The sequence below is a fragment of the Chroicocephalus ridibundus genome, chromosome 19 (genome assembly GCF_963924245.1).
Source record: "Chroicocephalus ridibundus chromosome 19, bChrRid1.1, whole genome shotgun sequence".
Taxonomy (NCBI): Eukaryota; Metazoa; Chordata; class Aves; order Charadriiformes; family Laridae; genus Chroicocephalus; species Chroicocephalus ridibundus.
Window position 1 is genome coordinate 7,231,139 of NC_086302.1, and position 17,107 is coordinate 7,248,245.

At 61.2% G+C, this 17,107-nt stretch overlaps 1 protein-coding gene across 1 annotated transcript in view; it reads right to left on the minus strand.

The window, feature by feature from the left end:
- The window catches only part of NKAIN1 (sodium/potassium transporting ATPase interacting 1), a 39,762-nt gene extending 23,568 nt beyond the window's left edge, over positions 1 to 16,194 (minus strand). Inside the window, exons 1-2 of the mRNA XM_063355839.1 lie at positions 16,096 to 16,194; positions 15,693 to 15,941 (exon numbers count right to left, since the gene is read on the minus strand). Coding sequence (XP_063211909.1) covers positions 15,693 to 15,746 — 54 coding nt within the window. The 5' untranslated portion in view covers positions 15,747 to 15,941; positions 16,096 to 16,194. The remainder of the gene's footprint in view (positions 1 to 15,692; positions 15,942 to 16,095) is intronic.
- Between the last annotated feature and the right edge of the window lie 913 nt (positions 16,195 to 17,107).

Here is a 17,107-nt window from a genome sequence, read left to right on the forward strand (position 1 = left end):
TCAATCTGTCGTGGTTTGGGCTGCGCTGAGCACTAAAACCAGGACACAATCCCATCCCATCCATCCTACGTATCCCATACATTCCAACCCTTCCATCCATCCTATCTCAACCCATCCATTTTATCCGTCCCATCCATCCTATGCAACCAATCCATCCTATCCATCAATCCCATCCCATCCCATCCATCAATCTCATCCCATCCACACTACGTATCCCACGCATTCCATCCCTTCCATCCATTCTATCCCATCCCATCCCATCCCATCCCATCCCATCCCATCCCATCCCATCCCATCCCATCCCATCCCATCCATTCTATGCATCCCATCCGTCAATCCCATCCCATCCCATGCATCCTATGCATCCCATCTGTCCTATCCATCAATCTCATCCCATCCACCCTATGTATTGCATGCATTCCATTCCTTCCATCCATCCTATCTCAACCCAACCATTTTATCTGTCCCACCCATTCTATGCATCCCATCCATCCTATCCACTAATCCCATCCCATCCACCTTATGTATCCCATGCATCCCATCCATCAGTCCCATCCCATCCCATCCATTTTATCTATCCCATCCATCCTATGTATCCCATCCATCCTATCCACTAATTCCATCCCATCCACCCTATGTATCCCATGCATTCCCTCCATCCTGCCCCATCCCATCCATTTTATCCATCCCATCCATCCTATGCATCCCATCCACCAATCCCATCCCATCCCATACATCCTATGCATCCCATCCGTTTAATCCATCCCATCCATTTCATCCATACTGTCCCACCCCACCCCATACACCCTGTGCATCCCATGCATTCCATCCATCCCATCCTATTCCATCCAAGTCATCATCCATCCCACCCTATCCCATCCCATCCCATCCCATCCCATCCCATCCCATCCCATCCAATCCCACAGCAAATAACCTCCCTGCCCCAGTCCAACACAGGTCCCTGATCCCTGGCTCAGCCTCGGAGGCACTGGCTGTCTCCGAACCATCGGCAACTGTCCCCCCGCGATTCCACAAAGAGCCTTTTGGATAAAGAAAATTGGGTTTAATCAAGCGCCTCAATTAGCCACAATGAGCCGCGGCTCGTCATCACTCCGGAGCCTCGCAGCAGAAAGCACATTAGCAGCATGGCCACCGAGAGCCTGAGAATTAATTAAAATGGAGCAAAAAAAACTTAAAAATGGGGAATTGTTTGGAGCGGGGGGATATGTTGCTGCAAGTTCAGAGATGCCGAGCAGAGCCCCAGCCCCGGCAGAGCATTGCCGGCACCCAGACCGGCTGGCATCTCCTCGGGTGCAGGTTTGCCCTGGGACACGGTGACAGAGGGGACATCTCCCACCACCTGTGGAGACCCCACCGCTCTCCCAAGCCCCTGTCCCACGGGGAAGAGCCCTGCAGGCGCTCGCTGCTCCGTAGGGATGGAGCCACCAACACTCCGCATGGGAGTTGTCACCCTGCCCTGCTCCAGCCTGGGGGGAGCTGGGCTTAAATCTGGGGCATCTTGGGCTTAACCTGCGAGGTTTTGGGCTTAGATCTGCGGGATCTTGGGCTTAAATTTGGGGGATCTGGGGCTTAAATCTGGGGGATCTTGGGCTTAACTCTGGGGATCTTGGGCTTAAAATTGAGGGATTTTCAATTTAGATCTGAGGCATTTTGGGCTTAAATCTGGGGGACCTTTGGGTTAAATTTGGGAGACCTTGGGGTTAAATTTTGGGGGGTTGGGGTTTAAATTTGAGGGATCTTGGTCTTAAATTTGAGGGATCTTCAGCTTCCACCTGGGGATCTTGGGCTTAAATCTGAGGGATCTTTGGCTTAAGTTTGGGAGACCTTGGGCTTAAATCCGGGAGACCTTGGGTTTAAATCTGGGGGGTTGGTCTTAAATTTGAGGGATCTTGGGCTTAGATCTGGGGTACATTGGGCTTAAATCTGGGAGATCTTGGACTTAAATTTGGGGGATCTCGGGTTTAGATCTCGGGATCCTGGGTTTAAATTTTAGGGATCTTGGGCTTAAGTCTGGGGATCTTGGGTTTAAATTTGAGGGATCTTGGGCTTAGATCTGGGGTACATTGGGCTTAAATTTGGGAGGCCCACAGGAACAGCAAACAAGATGGGGAACCAGGAGAGATACAGGGAGCCTGACCCCCTAAAAACCAAACCCTGGGGGTGAGACAAAGACAAACACCGGGGCCGGACCGGGATGTGTTGTGAACAGGAGCCGGCTGCTCCGGGAAAAGCAGCTTTGGGCTATTGGAAAGAGGAAGAGTGGGACAATCCAGTATCCAAAAGTCTTCAAAATCCCACCAGACCCTGTGGCGGGTGGCGACGGGATGGATCCTGGCCGAGGTGGCCCCCACCAGCTGGCGGTGGCCGATCCCCTTCGGACAAGGATTAAGCCGCAGGCAATTTCGATGCTAATTCTCCCAGTTAAGTTCTTTAGCCCGACATCTGTGAGAAGCAAGAGGTAATTTCCCCCGGATCTCAAACGGCACCTCAAAGACGCTGTTAATATAATCCGATAGAGGGGAGAAAAAAAAAAAATAATATATATATTAAAAAAATCCAATTTACTGACTTATTTAGTGACACCTTTCGTAATCAATTCTCCCAGGAAAGAAATACTGATTAAAGCCAAGCGCATCGCTATGGAAACCGGCAGTCCCTCCTCCCACGACCCGCAGGCTGGGAAGGAGAAAATCGGGTGAGGAAATCTGCCTGGTAACAACCCCGTTAATGAGCCGGGGAGCAAAAATAATCCCTGGGAGCGCCGCCGCCGCTGCGAAAGGAGCAGCCGGTGGCAGCCGGTGGGGAGGCGAAACCACGCGCGGCTCCCAGAATATTTATTTTTATGGGAGGGTAGAGGTGTTTCGGAGGAGGAGGGGATGCTCCTGCATCCTGGAGGGAGGAAGGGGCCATCCGGAGGTGGTACCCAGGGGAGACTGGGTACACCCACCGAAGCCCTGCGAGCGTGGGTGTTCCTTCCGGAACTTATCCAATTTTTTAGCCTTAAAATACAGGATAAACCCACCCTGAGATGCGGGTTTAAGAGATTCAGCAGCCCACGAGAAGGTAGCTGCCAGCGCAAAAACGGATTTACACAATGAACCTTGAGGGTTTCCCTCTCCTTGGGGTGATTCCCCACCCCACGGGCAGCCCCGACGCCTGGAGAGGGGCATCGCCTCCCGCTGCGGGCAGGGCTGCCACGTCCACCCTCATCCCCGGGTGAGCGAAACCCCTCACGGGCCGGAGTTTCTCAGAGAATTGGGGATTTATTCATATTTCTACACTGAATAATAGCCCCAAGCTCCCGGTGGGTTTGGAGGTCTCCTCCTGGAGAATTCCTCCTCCTCCTCCTCCTCACCCCAGCACATGAAGAAGATGCTGGAGGCACCCATGGGTGCTGGTGAGGCAAGGATAAATCTTCCCATGGGATCAACATAAATGCACCCGAGTGGTGGGAAGCAGCCGGGGCCAGCAGCGAGTGGCACGGAAGGGACTTGGCTGTTTCCCCAAGCACCCGCCATGCTTTTTTGGGTGCTTTAAGGAGCGAAGATGCGCACAGGACATCATTAGTGCCGCTCGTTATCTACTGAGGGATCTAATAACAATCCCATCCCGTATTTTCCTTAAATTCCCAGCATCACCATCACTGTCACCGCGACCAGGGACGGAAGCGGAGCCTCACTGCTCCGGTGACGGGACCGTGGTCCAGCCCAGGGCTGTGATCCCGCAGGAGCAGAGCATCCCACTGCCGCCATCACCCCATCCACCCGCAGCCCAGGACCGTGGAAAATGGGAATATCGGCGCCGGAGGGGCAGCCAAAGGGATGCGCCGTCCTAATAAAACCAGAAACCTGAACATTTTCGAACAATTCCTTTAGCAAAAGAGCCGGTGCTGTTAAACCCGCCGATACCTTTCCCATTCATCGCGGAGAAGATTTAATAAGGCGCCTCGGCAGAATGTGCCGTGACCACCGGCGCATTATTAAATGCCGCGATTAGCAGCTGCCGTGGATGGGAGCTCATTAGAGACTTCTTAAACATCCATAAAAATTGCTTTTAGTAATTGGTTCGTCCTCTTTTTATACCCACCGCGTTCGGGAAGGGGGTTTTTGGGGTTGTTTTTTACCAAGCCCTTCGTCGCGTGGTGGTGGATGGGGAGCTCCCGAGGCCGCATCCAGCCCTTCCCGCTCCGCTCGGCCGCCTCCTTGTCAGTACAAGGGGTGACATCGGGTGACAACGCCGCAGCCGAGTGGGGGGACAATGCCACCCTAAGCATCCCAAACCCTACAGCGGGGCTGGCACAGCCGTCTCTCCACCACTGTCATTCCGCCGCTTCCCATGGGGATGTGAGCCCACCCCCTTGGCATCAGGGCCCGCCCCACATCAGGGAAACTGGGATTGTCCCCAAAAAGCCGTTTCTTCCCCCGTAACCACATGGGACGGCTCTGGCAGCCAGGAGATGGCCCCCAAATTCGGCCCCCACAGGGTGCTGCCCCAAGTCATCCCCCTTTTGGGTGCACCAACAGGAGGGATGAGGATTTCCATACCAAAATTTTGGGGGAAAAATGAGCCCAGCAGCTCCCATGGCCTGGAGATGGGACCAGGGGGGACTCCTGGGGTCCCCACATGGGTCCCCCCCATGGCCTGGGCGCAGGACTGATGCTCTCACCACCTCCTGCAATCTCCACATGGGTTCCCCCGAGGGAAACGGGGCTCCGGGGCTCTCCCTGTGTCCCCCTGCTCCATCCCCTCCTCTGCTGGGGGTGGTGGGGGGGACACCAACCCCACCAGTGACCCCGCTAACGAGGGCGCCACTTATTGCAGGGCAGGCGGCGAGCCCGTCTCCCATGTATAATTCAAGCCCCTTCGTTAGGGCTGGCACTTGATTTGTCTGTCAAGTGCCACCATCCCATGGGACCCCCCCCACAACCTGTCCGCCATTCACCTCCTTTTCTGGGGGCGGGGGGTTGATTAAAAATAATTAGGGCTTAGGGCTGCTGCGAGGCAGGAGGTGGGGTCATTAGTGGGGTCAGGGTCGTTAGTGGGGTCGGGGTCCCCCCTGAGAAGGAGAAGATGGAGCACAGGGACCCCAGCAGTGCCCCCCCCAGTCCTGTGTCCAGGCCACGGGTGCTGCTGGGCTGAGTTTTCCCCCCAAATTTAGAGATGGAAATCCTCATCCCCCCTTGCGGGTGCACCCAAAAGGGGGGGTGGTTTGGGGCAGCAGCACCCATCTCCCGGCCGGCGGGGTGGGAGCGCTCACGGGGTGATGGGGAGGACCTGCATCCGATGGGGTGTAAACTGGCCCGAAACGGGTGAGGGTGTCCCTAAATACAGCCCCTGGCCCCCACTGGAGCCGCGGGCAGACACCCCGAATGCATTGCCGCATCCCGCTTCCCGGCCCAGCCGTTCCCAGCGCCGGGCGTGGGCAGTGCCAGCACCCTGCCCGTCACCGCTCCTGAGCTCAGCCCCGCGCCGAATCCAGGCTGGGATTAAGGGACAGCAGCCCTTGGCGGGGGTTGGTGGCCCCAGGGAGGGGACAGGGATGGCCTCCAGAGAGGGGACAGGGATGGACTCCAGCCTGGCACCGGAAGGGACGGCGGGGACCTGCCCCAGCCTCCGCTCGCCATCACCCACACGACTGTTGAGCTTCGGGGAGCGGAGGGAGCAATAAAAAATATATAAATAAAGCCTTTGATAATCAATTGGTGTTTATCGAGCGGGTCGTAACACCACCAGCCCGCTGCTGCCAAACGAAATCCGGGTTTGGAGTCACCGAGTCAGAGGCGTGATGCAAATTCCCAGGAGGGAATAAAACAGGTCCCCGCGCTGATCTGGCACGTGCTTCCCCATCCCTCCGGGCTCCGCCCTGTGTCCTTCCCAAGGGAAAGGGGGGTGACATCCTGGGTGTCCCCCAGGAGCAAAGGGCAAGGGGACGTCATCACGTCCAGGGCTGCAGTGGCGGAGCCGGGAGCTGGAGGGGACGGAGGCAGGGCCGGGCTGGGCACGGGGACCCGCAGCCCTCGGGGACCATCCCCGCTCCCTGCGAGCTCCATGCCCAGTCCCAGCCCCACAGCACCGTCCCCACGATGTCCCCACCAAAGCCCAGCAGTGGTACCCACAGCCACGGGGCTGCCCGTCGCCCATGGGGCTCCCGATGGCCACGCTGCCATGCCAGGGGGATGCCACCACCGCCCCCAGTGCCACCTCCGACCCTGAGGAGCAAACAGGCACCCACAGACCCCCCGCAAACCTCACTGCACCCTGACCACCCCCCCAGCCGCCGTGTCACGGGTCCCCACACCACTGTGGGGACTCGGTGCCAGCCCTGTGCCACCCCGGTGCCCATCACAGGGCTCTTGCTGTGTCCCCCCTCCCCAAGCCCAGGGAAAACTGTGCCAGATGCTAGAAAAAGGGGCCAGGAAAGGACAGTTTTGCCTGAAAGTCCCGGCAGCTGCCGAGGGGAATTGGCAACTGGCCGGCAACAGGCTGGAAGTGGCGGCAGAGGAAAGGACAGCAGGGGACAGGAGCTGGGGGGGGGTCCCAGAGGCGCAGATGGGGACGCCGTGCCCCTGGGGCACGTCAAGCTTTTGGGGTGGGTAAGGGGGACATGGCTGGTTCCCGAGCCAGAATAGGGGGAGGTAAAAAAAAAAAAAAAATACAAATGGGAGCCTGCAAAGGGTTGGTGCAAAGCTGCCCGCCCCGTGCCGCGCTGCTGCACCCGCAGGGTGGGTGCCGGGTCCCTTCCCCAGGGCTGGGGGACATGGTTTAAGGCAGTGGGGACCCCGGCCGAACCCTGTGGCCATGGCCGGCACCGCCGCGCTGCCCGGTCTCCTGCCGCTCCCGGGCATCTGGTGGAGAGGAGGAGGAAGAGGGGGAGGATGTGAGTGCACAGCCCCCAGGGACGGGGACAAGGACTCTCAGCTTGACATTTCCACGCAGTAGCTGAGGACCACCATTAATCTGAGCCATTACTGCACAGAATTAGAGAGTGGATGGGTTTTCCCCTGGGCTCCTGTTAGCCTCGGCATCGCTCGCTCTGCTGCCCAAGCATCCTCTGCTCCCACCCCGACGTCCTCTGCGCTCATCCTGAGCATCCTCCGCTCCCACCCCGACGTCCTCCGCGCTCATCCTGAGCATCCTCCGCTCCCACCCCGATGTCCTCCGTGATCATCCTGAGCATCCTCGACTCCCACCCCGACGTCCTCCGTGCTCATCCTGAGCATCCTCCGCTCCCACCCCGACGTCCTCCACGCTCATCCTGAGCATCCTCCGCTCCCACCCCGGCATCTTCCGTGCTCATCCTGAGCATCCTCCGCTCCCACCCCGACGTCCTCCGCGCTCATCCTGAGCATCCTCAACTCCCACCCCGACGTCCTCCGCGCTCATCCTGAGCATCCTCCGCTCCCACCCCGACGTCCTCCGCGCTCATCCTGAGCATCCTCCGCTCCCACCCCGACGTCCTCCGCGCTCATCCTCAGCATTCTCCGCTCCCACCCCGACGTCCTCCACGCTCATCCTCAGCATCCTTCGCTCCCACCCCGACGTCCTCCGTGCTCATCCTCAGCATCCTCCGCTCCCACCCCGACATCCTCCGTGCTCACCTCAAGCACCCTCCGCTCCCCGAGCATCCTCCATGATCCTCCTGAGCATCCTCGACTCCCACCTGAGCATCCTCCATCGTGACCCCAAACATCCTCCACTCCAACCAGAGCATCCTCTGCTCCCACCCCGAGGATCCTCTGCTCCCACTCCGATCATCCACCTCTCCCCGGGGACATTTCCCAGCTGGGGCTTTGTACCCGGCCATCCCTGCAGGATGGCGCGAGCGTGCCCGGGGGACAAGGTGCCAGGCAGAGACACACCACTCCAGCACCAGCACGATGTGCCCACGGCTCCCTGCCAACCCCCCCAGTCCCAAACTGGGACAGTCTCCGAGGCAGTGCCAGGCCACCCCCAGCCCTTTGGCTTCCTGGTTCCCTTCTGCCAAAAGTCTTCCCGTTTTCCCTCCCCGGCAAGGGAAAATGGGAAGGAAAACCACTCTGCCCCGGCTCCCCGGTGCCACACTCCCGGTGTCCCCAGGACACGGGCTCTGCCGCGCACGCCTGCGGTGGGAAAGGGCTGCGCTATCGATCAGGTTATGGGAAGAGACCAGAGTGACCCAGAGTGCTAATTAGCCCTCATCAAAGTAATTAGCCTGAGAACCAAGCAGCAGGCCAGCTCTCAGAGCTTGCTCCCTGCCCTGCCTTTGGTTGTGTCCCCTGCGTGACTGCGACACCGGACCAAACACGGTGGCCGTGTCCCCTGCTTGGTGACACCCAGTCTGGGCAGGGAGGGTGAGGAGGGTGCCGGGACACAGCCCGGCTGGGAGCGCAACAGCTCGGCCACCACCGGCGGCTTCGCAGGGCCATTGCTGTCACCGCCAGCCCCCGGCTGCCCGAGGGATGCTCAGCGGGTCCCCGCTGCCAGGACGGAGCCGGGACGTGGCACCGCTCCTGCATGGTGAGCAGCTTGCACACGTGTGTGACAAAGGGCTGCGTGGCGAGGCCCCTGTTCGGGTGATTCACGCACAACTGTCCCCACCGCGGGCTGCAAACAGCCCCCGGCCCAGCTCGGGGGTCCCACCAGCCCTGGGGAGGGGGGGACGCAGCTGGATTCACCGCAGCCCCCCAGACACTTGCGTTTTCAGACACGCTTTTGGGCATCTGAGATTTTTTTTAACCCCTCTAAAGCCACCCCGTGCCCTCCCGCACCCCTCCCGCAACGCTCCTTCTTCCTAAACCCTCCCCGGCCTCACCAAGACGCGCTCAGCCCCCCAGGAGCTGTGCCGAGCCCCCCCGACGCCCGGCGGGCACCCAGCAGCCGGCCCCTGATGGGGAAGGGGGAACATCACCCCAACATGGGTCCCCGCGGCTCCTCCCACCCCGGCACGGGGGGAACGGGCTGTAAAAATCGCTATTAAATAAGGCAAAACGTGCCGGTGCGCGACCCCCATGGGGGCGGGGAGGGAGGGATGGCTGAGGCGGGGGTGGAGGGGGGGCCGCATCCTGCCCCATCGCTCCCATCCGGGTGCTGGCAAAGCAGGAATTGGCTTTTCCTCCCCCGAATCTGCCGCCGCTGCAGAGCAGGAACCAAAGACGGGTGAAATTTCCCAGGCGAGCGCACGGGAGCCGTTATTAATCTCGTTAATAAACCACTCGGGGTTTAATGTCCTGTTTAAATACAAGCGGGGCTGCTCTCTGCCAACTTTGCCTTCCCGGTTTTCCAGGCCGTTACGTCCACATTCCGAAAATTGAAATAACCGCTTTCAAATGTGGGGGGGAGGAGGGGGGGGGGAAGAAGGCCAGGGGCCCATCCTGAGCCCCTCTGCCCCCCCCACCCCCCGAGCATCCCCCCGGGATCCGGGATTTGCTCGCCGCTCAACCCCCAACGCTCCATCACTTCCAGCTGAAAACTGCCCCCAGCCCCAAGCTGTGAGGGGGACAAGGACATTCCCGGGCATCCCGGGAGGATGAGGGATGGGGACGCGGCGGGAGAGGGGTGTGAAGGCTGGCTCGGCGTGGCCAGGCGCCGCAGCGATCAATACCTCACAACCTGCATCTCGCCGGCCGGCGCTGGAGGAGCCGTTAAGCCGTACGGCTGGCGTCGATGGGAACGTTAGGGTTTTGCGGGTCTTTCATCCCTGCCATGCGCTCCTGGAGGTTTTCTCCCCTTTCCGTAAGGATATCCTCCAAATCTCAGCACTCAGCCACGCCTGCAGCACCCCAAAGGGTCCCCAGCCCCGCGGGGGGAGGCGATGCCGGCTGGATCCCGCTCCCCGGGGTGATGTGCGACGGCTGCCGGGTTACAAAGCCCTTTTCCAGCCCCAGAGCGTCGGCGCAAGGCTGGGAGGATGCTGGTACCCCGGTGCCCGCCCCCAGCACCCTCCCAACAGCCGAAACCCCCCGCTGTATGGGCGGTTGTGGGTGAGGCAGGACCAGCGCCGGGACCGAGTGCCAGGGAAGGGATGTGGGTTTCCCACCAGGGAACTGAATTTCTCCACGATGAGTTTGGAACCGTTGGAGCCCCGAATCCTTCTCCTTCGGCCCCTCCGGGTCCTCCCCGTACCTTCTCTCCGGAGAAACCGGGGGGAGAGCAGCCGACGGCTCCGTTGCAGAGGGAAGATGTGCTGGGAGCCATCGGTGCCTCCGGGCTGGGGGAGAGCATCCCCCGGGGCTCAGAGCCTGCAAACAAATACAGCCACCGGGAGCTCGGCCGAGAGGTTCGTTGAGCCACGAGCCCATCCCCATCTCACCCTGCACCCGGCCACGCTCGCCACCACCCCAATGGTCCCCACGTTTTCTCCGGCGACGACTTTATTCCTTCTCGTCTTCCTGAAATGAGTACCATTGATTTTTTATCGCGCTAATTTTTCCCCTACCAGAAAGCCGCCGGGGATTAAATCCAATGCGTTATCAGCATCTAAGCACCGCGATGGCAGCTCAGGCCCTTTCCGCGGCCAGACCTGGGAGCTCAATAAGGAACGAGATCAAGTTCAGCTGGACGAGGCTCGTTTTCCCAGACGTCAATTAGGCCACTGGCTTTTAGGCTTTGCCGACCACATTGTGCATCACCCTTTCCTTCCCGTGCTCTCCCAGCTTCCGTGTCAAACCAGGCTGTTTTCTGGCTCATCCTCTTGATTTCCTCTACAACCCAGCCCTCCGAGACGTTTATTTTCCAGTCCCCATCACACCCAGCTCCGTTACGAACCGGCACGAATGATTTTGAGAGATCGTCAACGGGTCTCGTTAATGCTCTCGGGTGCACATTAGCTGGTCCTGCAAATTTAGCCGTACTGCGCCTTTGATCGCGGTTTTAATTGCGAGCTGTAACGCTCTGCCTTCCCGAACGTGCGCCAATAAACCTTTACAGGGGCCTGTCAAGCAAAGCTCTGCCTGGGAATAATGCGGATGCACCGGAGGACGCGCGGCCAGGCGGAGGTGGGATGCTTCTCCGTGGCCACCCGCAGGTTTTGTCCCTCCTGTGGCTCTCAGGGTGCTCACCCGGGGAGGTGACGAGGGGGGTTGGAGTTTTCATGCCTCTAACACATGGACATCCCCACCTCGGGGCTGTCTCCGGATCCTCGGCGCTGCCCATCCCCGGAGCATCCCCGTCCCTCCCCGCCGCCACCTGCCACCCTGCGGCATCCCCGGGCAGCCCCGCACCCGCGGGGTCCCATCCGCCGCCGTGGGGTGGGGGGAACGAGGGGCTCGCCAGCCCCGATGCCGCCGCCGCCAGCCCCCCATTTCCATGGCAACCATGCAAATGGGAAAGCTTTCCATAATCATTAGGGAGCGGAGTGGAGCAGTATAAACAGTGACTGCAGTAGATTACATGCCTATTATGAACAGTCGCGCCTTCTGAGCGCTGGTAATTATACCTAATTGTGCATTTAATTGTGTAATTGAAAACCCCCATCCAGAGTTCAGCCCGGGCTCCTTTTCCCCCATCCCCGGCGGGGGGAAGGTGGCCGGGGGCAGCTCCAGCCCCGCTATCCTCGTGCTGTCCCCGCGCCGGGGATCGGGCACGATGGGAACCGTGCAAGGACAAAAGATGCCGGCGGATGTTGGAAGCGGCTGATTCTCGCTGGAGCCGTGGGGTCGGTGGCCAAAAATGGGCAAATGAGGGCAGGAGGGGTGATGGGGACAGCAGGGGACGGCAGGGCCATGACGCCCCCAAGGGTGTAGCGGGGTGCCGCTGGGGACGGGGATGTCACACAGGGCCGGTGGGTGGTTGAGGGATGCAGGGGATGGGACCATCATCTCCCTTCGCCCATCCTTCGTTAAACTGACCTCGTTAGCTCCTTCTCCAGGCTTGGTGATGGGGGGGGGGGGTCACATCCCAGAGGCTCTCGGTGCCCTGTGTGACCCCATGGCTTGGGCAGGTGGGGTGGGATGGACCCGCAGCCCCTCTCCCTGCACCCCGACCCCGGGAGGAAGGATGCTGGTGCCGGCACAGCATGGCACGGCACAGCACGGCACCGCGCACCGGCAGGCTCCGCCGGGCGGGAGGTGCCAACCGAGCTTTGCTTTTCCAGCCAATTAAAGGAGAAAGAGAGAAACAAAGAAAGAAATGAAACCCTGGTTTGGAGCGACGCTGAGCTCCGCCGGGCAGAGGAGGGAGCGCTGAGCGTCTCCTGTCCCCACCCGGCTCCGGGGCTGGAGCTGCATCCCACCCCCCGGTGAGCCGCACGCTGCAGGGGGAGGCAATGGGGTCACCACTTGGGATGGAGAAGGAGCGCCCTTGAGCAAGCCTGCCGCCCCGCCAGCGCCTGAACGCTGCCCCAGGGGACAGCGCGGGACGGCCAAGGGGTCTGTGACAGCAGCCAGGATCCAGCCAGAACTCAGCTTCCAGCAGTCCACATCCCGATATCCCGTATCACTGCCTCTGAGGTTGGGTATGCCCCCCACCCCGGAGCAGCGCCGCTGTCCCCATCTGAACTGACACCACTAGGCTTCAGAGTTAACAAGAGTCGCGGCCTGCGGCTCTCACGCCCTGTGCCCGTGCTGGCAGTGGCGAGCGGGGCAGCATCACCCGCGGGTTCATTTTCCATCCAACCACCTCGGCAGCTCTCATCTTTGCACAAAGGAAAGATAAATCCTTCCGACAAGGACGGGCACCCCAGAGAATGGGATCTCGGCACCACAACGCCCCCCCCAGTCAGTGATTCAGTCTCCCAGAAGATGGGGAGGACCAGCAAAAACCCCAGAGTTTTGATGTCATCCCACCTCAGCAGCATAAATATCTCCCGGCAGCCCCTCTCGAGGTGGGGCAGGGCCGGTGGGGGTCTGCCAAGCGGATCCCTGGGGTTTTTCCAGAGAAAAAAAACACATGTGGATGCAAAATCTGGCAGGTGCTTCTTGTCCCCTGGGAACGGAGACACCCAGCGCTCGCGGCGTGGCCTCACCGAGCGGTGGCGAAGGAGCATGTAGGATATTTGGATGCTCCGAAGCAGCTGCCCTGGCTCCCTGCCGTGACGTGGCCCAAAAACCAGTTTCCCAAACTGGCCCAGGCGCAGCGTCTGCCCCAAGGTCTGGGCCGCGCGGGGTGCTGCCACCTCGCACCCCGGCGTAGGGGACCTTGAGCAGGGACCTCCTGCCCGGTGGGTGCCAGCAGCTCCCGGCACCCCACAGCCACGGAGCATCCGCTGCCACCGTGAGCATCCCCCCATGTCCAGAGGTGACAAGGGACCAGGGGCGCATCCCCTGGGGAGCGGGTTGCAAATATTGGGGAAACCAACGGGGGCGCGAGAAGGTGCCCACGAGGTGACGGTGGCACCTGGGGAGCTGCAGGAGGGTGGTCCGGCAACAAGGACCAGCCGGAGATGGTGGCATCACCCCGGGGCGGGCTGAACCTCACCCATGCTGCTTTGTTTAAGGGAAACTGAGGCACGAGCTAGCCGGTGACTTGGAAGTTCAGCAAGCCAACGCGCTCGCTGGGTCGCCCCGCTGTTGGCACAAGCCGACCCCGCAGCAATGGGGCACGGCTTCCCAGGCAGCCAGGTCACCCCAGCACGCACCAGTCCAACCCCATCCACAGCAACTGGGGACACTGGGAGCACTGCTGTTCTCCCCATAGTGCAGAGAGCCCAGGCCAGGTGTCAGGGCTACCTGGATGGGGGGACTGGAGCCCCGCGGTGCCGAGCCCGTGTCGGGGATGGCACAGAGCAGCGGCAGCGGAGGAGAGGAGCAGAGCTGGGGTCTGGCATCATCCCCGCTCCCCACCGTCCCCTCCCAAACCGCGGCACTACGTGGTCCACCCGCCCCGGCCACGCCACCTCGGGGATGAATATTGGCCTCCATCACCTAAGGGGACACCCTGATGTCACCCACCACCTCCGCCACGCGGGGGCTGGCTCAGCCCAGACCCCCCCCACCCCAAGCAGGGCACCCAGCGTCACCCATGGGTGCCACTGCCGCAGGGTGGGATGCTGGGGTGGGCATCTCCCCACGGCCGGTGGGATGCAAGCTGCTGCCTCCGGAGCCGGGAAAGAGCTTGGGAGAGCATCCTGCAGACTGAGGAGGGGATGAGCTGAGGTATGGGGTGAGGCTGGGCTGGAAAGGGTGCTGCTAGGGGACAATTTCGGAGCCAAGCCTTTGGGGATGCCAGCAGCACCAGGACACCCAGGCGAGGAGTGGGGAGAGGAAAGCCTGACCCCCATCTGTAGCACAAAGTTTCTCCAGGTGCGAGCAGGAGCCGCTTTTCCAACCCGGGAGCTCACACTGATTCAGTTCTTCCCCCAAAATAAATAGATTAAAATCTCTCTGACCTGGGATAGCTCAGGGAATAAATGCCAAAATGCCAAGAAACCTGTTTGGGAGCTGAATGGTAAAAAAAAAAAAAAAAAAAAAAAGTGACCGAAAGCCAGGAAACTCCTGCACAGCCGGAAAACACCCGTCGGATTTATCCCAAAGAAGGAGGAAGGTGAGCGAAGCGCAGAGCAAGATTTGACAGAGGGAAGCGGGGGGACAGCTGAGGACACGAGAGGCCATTCCCGCTGGGAACGGCGGGACTTCAGCGCCGGGGACGAGCCCACCGCTGCTCCGCTCCCCGGGGTCGAGGATGGGCTTGAAAGGTTCCCGTGTCCCCCCGCCGGGGAAGCCGGGGCTGCCCCCCTCTATCCAAAGGTGGGGACCCCTCCCCGCTCGCTGCTTTCTGAAGGATGGAGAAGGAACAAGAGCAACGCCGGGAAGAAAGTGCCCGTCAGCAGGATGCCACCATCATCTCCAGAGCGGATCCGGAGCCTGTTTCCATCGCTGCCTCCAGCCACCCCATCACCCCGCTCCCGCCCCCGATCCCTAGGGACATCATGGACATTTCGGCAACCCCCACCTCATTTTCCTCGCCCCCGCATGGCCACAGGGGCAAGTTGTAGGATGCTGATTCTATGTTAACGAACAACCCGGTCAGGATAATTAATCGCGACCTCGTTGGCACTGGTTTTAGCCGAAAATCCCCCAAATACCCCACACGCTCCCTTCGCCTGCCCCTCGGTCAGCAGCCTGATGAAGACTGATTCACGGGCGGCGGCAAGTACGGCACCTAATTATTACGAAGACCGACAATCCTATTAAAATTAAACCTCTCCCTTCTCTCTGCTCCAACATCCCGGCGTCCCCCGGCCGCGGGCAGCCGGGTCCTGCTCGAAAGCAGGAGAGTTTACAAAGTGCTGGCAGCGGCTCCAAGTTTCCCTCTTGCCCCGACTCGGGGGACCAGCACCCGGCGAAACATCCTTGGAGTCACCGGGATGGGAAACAGCCGGCGGGAGCGAAGTCGGAGGGAAGAGACTGCAGTTGGGAACAAAGCTCACACCTGCTGGAGACGCATCCCCAGGCGCTGACAGCACGGGGAACTGGTTGGCATCCATCTCCCCAGCCGCAACTCCAGCCAGCGCCGGGTTAAGGCAGGGGACAAGGGTGGCATTTCGTTTCTCCTTGATTACTATTTTTTCTTTTTTTTTCTTTTTTTTTTTTTTTTTTTTGGGGCGGGTGGCGGGGTGGGTGGCAGCGAAGCATCCCCCCAGCTGGTCCCACAGCAAGGTCACCGCCGCCGAGACGGAGTGGGTAGCGGTGACAGCCAACATTTCGCACAAAGCACAACCCGGCATGCTGATGAGCGCAGACGGCCCCTCGCCTTACCAGCTGCAGGCAGCAGAATCCGACCAGCGTACATCTCCCATTGCATCTCCCCATGGTTTCCCAGCCGGAGCCTCGGATTTCCCCCACCGTGGCCTCTCCTCGCCGTCCTCCAGCTCCTCACCAGCCTCCCCTTCTCCAGCAGAGCCGCCGCCCGGGGAGCATCAGGGGGGCACCAGCAACATGTCCCGCTCTCCAGCCTCCGGCCAGCCCCGGTACTTTCTTCACAGCAGCCCTGCCGCCTCCCGCATCCTGCCGGGTTAGCACAGAGGCGGGCTGGGCTCAGAAAGGGGCATCGCCCCCCTTCTCCGCCTTCCCCCCCTCCGCTTCCACCCCCCCAGCCCCGCTCTCCCCGAGCCCGTTACAGCCCCATCCCCCGGCTCAGGGACCCCGGAGCCGCGCACACCTCGCCATCCATCCCCGGGGCGCGCAGGTTTGCGCGGAGCCCGCCCGGCCCCTCTATTGTCTCTCCCGCACAGCCGCGCTCCGCGCCCCGGGGGCGGGCGGGGAGGAGGCGGCGGGTGGGGTCGGGGGCGCGCCGGGCAGGGCGGGCCGCGGCCGCCGGAACAAGGCGAGACGCGCTCCCGGCGGGGCCCGGCGGGCGGCGCGGCCGGGCCGGGGGGAGGCCAAGCCGGGTGCGCCGCGCCGCGCCGAGCCCTTGGCGGCTTCCGGGGGCGCCGGGCAGCGCGGCCCCTTCGCCGCAGCGGGCGGCAGGCGCGGCTCCTGGTCGCTCCCGCCTTTCCTTGTTGTATTTGTCTTTTTTTTTTTTTTTCCCCACATTTATTTTTTTTTTTTCCCCTCCCTCCGGAGGCAGGTGGGGCTGGGTTAAATCCCGGCGATTTGCGGATGTCAAGGGCTGGTGAGCTGCTTGCCCTTCCCCCGGCCCTGCGGCCCTTGGGTGGTGCATGGACCCGCGGCACAGAGACCCCGCACACACCTCCTCTGGGGGATCCCTGGGGTGGCCCTGCCAGGGCAGCAGCTGGGCTCGCAGGGAGGACAGATGGCCCCAGCCCTGGGAGGAAAGTCCCCGCGATCCCCCCGCCGAGCCCTGCTCCACAGCCCGGCACACGCGGCTCCAGGGCCGGGAGCGGCCGCTGGCCGGAGGCGGGGCAGCACCCAGCCACCCGGCATCGGGTCTCTGCTCCCAGGGGGCTCGCAGGCTCAAACCCAGCAGGTCTGGGCAAGGAGGTGGGTGCAGGCAGAGCTGGCAGGGTACGGCCCCAAACCGCCACCCACCCGGCTCGCCTTTGTTCTTTTTTTCACAGCGCACCTTCCGGGGGATCGCGGAGCGCACATCTGCCAAGGAATAACCGGGATGCTGCTTTTCCACTGCTTCAGAAACCTCCTGAAATGCCATCCAGCAGAAGGACTTGGGAACAATTTGCTGCTTTTCAGTTCCACGAGTTCTTAATCCTCTG